This window comes from Gossypium raimondii, chromosome 11, assembly GCF_025698545.1.
Source record: "Gossypium raimondii isolate GPD5lz chromosome 11, ASM2569854v1, whole genome shotgun sequence".
NCBI classification, from domain to species: Eukaryota; Viridiplantae; Streptophyta; class Magnoliopsida; order Malvales; family Malvaceae; genus Gossypium; species Gossypium raimondii.
Window position 1 is genome coordinate 10,044,769 of NC_068575.1, and position 5,875 is coordinate 10,050,643.

At 33.8% G+C, this 5,875-nt stretch overlaps 1 protein-coding gene across 1 annotated transcript; it reads right to left on the bottom strand.

The window, feature by feature from the left end:
• Nucleotides 1–1,277: 1,277 nt before the first annotated feature.
• Nucleotides 1,278–2,924, bottom strand: LOC105801613 (aldehyde oxidase GLOX). Its single transcript, XM_012632837.2, has one exon. It carries the CDS (start codon nt 2,919–2,921, stop codon nt 1,278–1,280), a length of 1,644 nt encoding a protein of 547 aa, XP_012488291.1. The 5' UTR covers nt 2,922–2,924.
• Between the last annotated feature and the right edge of the window lie 2,951 nt (nt 2,925–5,875).

Sequence of the window (5,875 nt, forward strand, 5' to 3'; positions counted from 1 at the left end):
GCTAAAATTTTTTCCTCAGATTACTTACCTCTACCGGCGTTTCTCTCAAAACGTCGCTATATCCCAATATTTTGCGGCGTTTTTTAATAAGCGCCACTAACTCTAATCTACCTCAAGACCAAACGGTGCGTTTTGGTTAAGATCTTTGCGGCGCTTTTTGTAATACGCCGCTAATACTGTTCTTTAGCGGCGTTTTTTCGTAAACGCCACTAATTCTAATATACCTCAAAACCAAACGCTGCGTTTTGGTTAAGGTATTTTACGGCGCTTACAAATAAACGCCACTAATGATGTTCTTTTACGGCGTTTTTTAAAAAACGCCACTAGATGTTCGGGTTTTTGCGGCGTTTGAAGGTTAGCGCCGCTAATGCTCGATTTTTAGCAGCATTTGTTTATCAAACGCGACAAAAGATGCCGCTAAAAGCCTGTTTTGGTGTAGTGGTTTAATTACATAATGTATTAAGTATGCTTTATATGAGTTACTTTAGAAAGGTAATGTGATGTCACACATTTGGACCCCACAACCGAGTCGAGTGTAAGTGTCACAAGTATAAATTGATAAATATACCAGATTTAGGACACTAAATCCTAGCATATATAAGTTAGAGTTTAAATTATGTTAAGATAATCCTAAAAAGTCACTTTTAGGCATCTAATAAAAATGTGACAGTTCATTTTTAAAAGAATTTTTAATTAATATCATATATTTTCTATCACTAGATCGATTATTTTTAATAATATTTTAACCCTAATTAGTGTTGATTAAATAAATCAAATTAATGTAAAATTTTAAATAAAATTAACAAATAATGATAGTAACGCAAGGTTTATGAGTTTTTTGTTCAACTAAATTTATGATTTATGGTATGGTAGGTTAGAATTTAGAATTTTAAGGTTTACAAGTTTAAGGAAATGATTAGATTAGGATTTAGGGTTTAAAGAAGTCTATGGATTTAGATTTTAAGGTTTAGAGTTTAAGTTTTAAATTTGATAAAAAATATATTTATTTTATTAATTTTAGAGTTAAAATTATAAGAAGAGTTAATTTTATGTTTGTTGATATATTATATTATTCATGCACTTTAAATAAATTAAAGCCTATAAGTCAATATATAAAAAAATTAAAATATAGTTATTAAATTAAGAGTTGAGCTATCTTAAATTCAATTATTAACATCTGAACTGAAAATTAACCATGGTAATAAAAAAGTCATATATAGTTTTTAGATAATGTACAGTTTTATTGGAATACTTTTTAATTACGTATCCCTACGCCATCACCCTATCTTCACCCACCTCCCATAACTTGGTACATGAGCATGCACCACAAACATCATATAGTATCCCGGTGGAGCAATCTCAGCCGTCGATGGTCCAGCGACGACTAAATTATACGTAGAAGGTGCAATATCAGTAACACCGGCAATCTTCAACAACACCATCCTTTGATTCATCGAGAAAGAATGGGTTGCAAAGGACGGTGCAACAATAGTCACCGACAAAACATTAGCTGTTAAATAAGCTTGTACTTGAAAACTTAGCCAAAAGAGCTTTCCCCCATAACCCATTTTCTCATCTGCAGATAAAATCCGAGGCCTTATTGGATCATATTCCGGGGACAAATATGGCGGGGAAAAGGATTCCATGCTTAAATCTGTAGGGTATTCGACGTTTGTGAAGTTGTAATATACGTGAGGATTGCTGCCGCTTACGAGAATCCGTCCATCGGTTAATAATATGGCTGATGAATGGTACATTCTTGGCCTTGGAGATGGTGACATTACTGAGAAACGCCAATTCGACACATCATCCGACGGGCGGTAAATTATCGGCCTAGTGACCGGACCACGACCTAGTTCCCATCCAGCAGTACCCAATTCCGCGCCATTGATTATAAGCACGTCCCCGGTCGGCAAAAGTATCATGTCGCCCATGACTCTAGCCATCGGCATGTCTTCCATGTTCCAACTAGGGTTTGGAACCGAAACCTTGAGCCTCCCACAAGTTGATATTGCACGTATGAAGTTCCCTTGCATGGCTTGAATAAATGAGTCCCTTGGTGCACCACCACACACCATGATTTCAGGTTCAATAATGGCGTCATTTTCATCTAAAGGAAGCAAAATAGATGACCCAGAGCTCGGATAATTCCTAGGATCGTCACCAGGGATCTTAGGAAACTCTTTTAAAACCATGTTTTGATTATAATCCAACAATATCGATCTCGTATTAGCGAAAATAAACAAGTTACCATCTGGTAAAAGGTGCAAAAATGGATACAAATTATTCTCCAAGCCTTGATCGTTAGTCTCCATCAAGAAATCCAGAAAAATAACACCATTCCAACTCGAAGGGTAAAATTCATAATTGAACTGTCGTCTTCCACCGACAATTATAATTCGACCATCGGGTAAAACTTGATTCGAAGCATACCATCTTCGTTGTATTAAAGACTGTGGGAACTCGATCCAATTGCAGTACTCGTCGTCGCTACAAGGCGTGAAGCTTCGAATATTTCGCTCTCCGTCATTGTATCCACCGGTTTGAACGAGAGTTCCGTTGGGGAGAACTGCACCAGATGAGCACCAAGTATCGGTTTGAATCATCAAGGGACGAAATCCATTGGTGACAATATCATAGAGGATTGAGTGAGCCGTGCAATCAGTTTGAAGCATGGTATCGGAGCTATCGACTCGGCAAATACCGTTGGGGAGTGAAAGATTGGAAGGGCCGAAATCGGTTCGGTCAAAGATGATGACCTTGTTATTATGTAGGAGTTGCATATGCATGGCGGATATACCCACACTTTCATGTAAGAGCTGCCATTCGCCATTGCGACCCGAGTACGAGGGAAGAGCTTGGGATGCAACAATGGAGAAGACATGGGAAAATGATAGTGAAAAAAGAAGGAATTTGATCATGTTGATGGCTCTTAATTGGTAGTTTAAGGAAAAGAGATGTTTTGGTTGGAGTTGAAGGTTTGAGAGGAGATAATTTGGTGTGGGAGTGAAAGTTGATCAATAGATTAACTACATGCCAACTGATTTTGATGATATATAATAAGATTATGTTAGATGATGTATATTTAACATGGATATGTTTAAATTTGTAGTGGAGCACGATCAGAATATGAACAAAAAGATAGGAGTTAGGAAGGGAGATAATGTTGGGTAAGGAGCACTTCTTGAGTTCAGTTTAAGTACTGCAAGAAACATAACTGGTATGAGGCTAAGATGGGGCTCATTTCATCAGCAAGTTGAGAAAATGTAGATGAATGGATTTGCTGCAATATTGAAGCCAACTAACCTCATTTTTATCTACCGCCAAGGAATCGGAATCAATATAAATATATATTTATTTTAAAAAATTAAATATATTTAGTTGAATAAAACTACGAAAAGAAAAGGGTTAGAAGGAAACCCAAAAAGTGAGATGAATGAGATGATGTCTGTTTTTTCCTTCTTTAACTCTTGCAAAGTTTCAATACTAAAATCCAAGTGACAATACAAATAAATGTCACCTCCGCAAAATTACAAACGTTAACTAAACCATGCAATACATCATCAAATGATTACATATTATTAGAAAATTTTAAAACTAAATCCACTCAACTTCAATTTTAATTTTATATATCATCTTATTCGTCAAAAAGGAGGATAGAGATGCAGTTTAGTGAAGGGCTTTGAGCGCAGCTCTTCTAGTGAGCTTATTTCCTTTAGAGCATGAAATTTAAGTTGATAAGCGGGAACATAGAGAGGATTAGGGAGAAGAGAAAAGCTAAGGGTTGTTAGACACTTGAGAAAAAAGAAGAATCGAAGTCTCCAAATTCAAGGGCAGCGAAAGCCTAGTGGGGTAGTGGTAACCGTCAATTGGAGTTTGTTGTACCAGCAGGGGCGGCAAGGGGTATAATCACCCATGGTGCATATGTGGTGACTTTAATGTGGTTAGGTCTGTTTCGGAAAGGATTGGTGCGTCATGGTTATGGAATGCTTTTACAAGTTGGTGGATGACCTCCCAATGAATGACATTATGACAGCCTCATTTAGCAGGGATCTCATGATTTGTTGCCTCGGCTTGTGAACGTGTGCCAATGTCCCTCGACCAGTATAAACTTAATTTTTTTTTCATTAAAACAGTAACTTACCATTAAACCAAAAAATTATCTTTGACAAAAGAGTAGAGGGGTTCAAGATTAAAAATAGGGCACTTTTAAATAAGTGGCTATGAGGGAAGAAAATAGTTTACGAAAGAAAGCTATCATGGTTAAATATGATTTTGATATTTGTATATCAACACCAAACTGCCCTAAATCACAGATATAAAAGAACATTGTGGAGCCACCTTATAAGCCGATTGATGAAGATATATTTAGAACCGAAACTGTGATGACAATAAGCAAATTAAATTCTGGTCGGATGTGTTTGATAAGGGATGCTGCACTTAAATGTAGACTACCTAGAGAGTCTTTGCTTTCACTATTAACAAAGAGAGGGAAACAGTGGAATTTGGGAGCATAATAAATGGGCATAGGACTTGGAAGATAGATTTAAGAAAGCAATTATTTGGCTTCATGCAAATGAGTAATATTTTAGAGTTATTTCTCTTTTATTCTAGAAAAAAATTTAAGATTTTAGGTTACTTTGTCGGTTAGTTTTAGTAAATTTTAGGAATTTTTTAAATTATATTTAATTTTTGTTTTTAATTTATTATTTATTGTTAGTGTTAATTCAAATTAGACCAGTCCATGGGTTGAGCTCCGCGCTCAGGTCTGAAGGTTCATCTGAAATTTGGGAGGGTTTAGACAAAAATATTAGGTTTGGAAAATGAGCTTGGGTGAAAAAATTTGACCTATTTAAAATATAAGTCGAGCTTAAGCTTAAACATTCAAGGCCTGATCCCAGCCCGACCTAGCTAGCTCACTTTTAACTTAGTAAAATTTTATATTATATTATTTTTATATATGTAGGAGTATTCAAACAATTGATTCGATTAATATCCAAACCGAACTACCATTAACTGAAATTTTGAAACCCTTAACCGAACTGAAATTCTTTTGAAACCTATTAATCTATCGAATTAACTTTAGTTAATTTGAGTAGTTAACTAATTCAAAATTTATATATATATATATATATATATATATATATATATATATATATTTCTTTTAAATAACAACAAATAACACAATAACACAATAACAACACTATATTAAAAATATAATAACAAACATTGCTTTAAAATATATTTTTTACTTTTATTTATTCATTTTTACTTGTTTTAGTTTAATTATAGTTTTTTTTCATTTTCATAATACTTATTTAAGCCCATTTTAAGAATATTTATAAATCTATTAATTTTATATATTGAACTTACATATCTGCTCTATAATATTATTAATAATTTTGGTTAATTTTTAATTCAGCTAAGTAATTAACCAATAATCAAAAATTTTAAAAACTTTTAACCAACCTTGACTAAACTAGATTTTGTGACTGATTGATTAACTAAACTAATTCGATTCGGTTAATTAATTCAGTTAAAACCAAAAAGTGCACACCCCTAGCTAATTATATTATATAATTTATAACATTTATATTAAAATTAAACCTATAGTAATATAGCCGATTGAGTCTTAACTCGATTGACATGGGCATTGTTGCCAATGCAGGATGACGTGGGTTTGAGTATGTTCAAGCACATTATCCTCTTATTTATGGGTTGGGGAGGGGCTATGGGTACTTTTAAACATGGTGTCAAAAAGAATATATATGACCAGAACCAATAATAAGATTGTTAAAAAAAATCTATAGTAATATATAATGTTACTATAATGTAAACATTAAGATGGTTATATATAAAATACTAATATATAAAA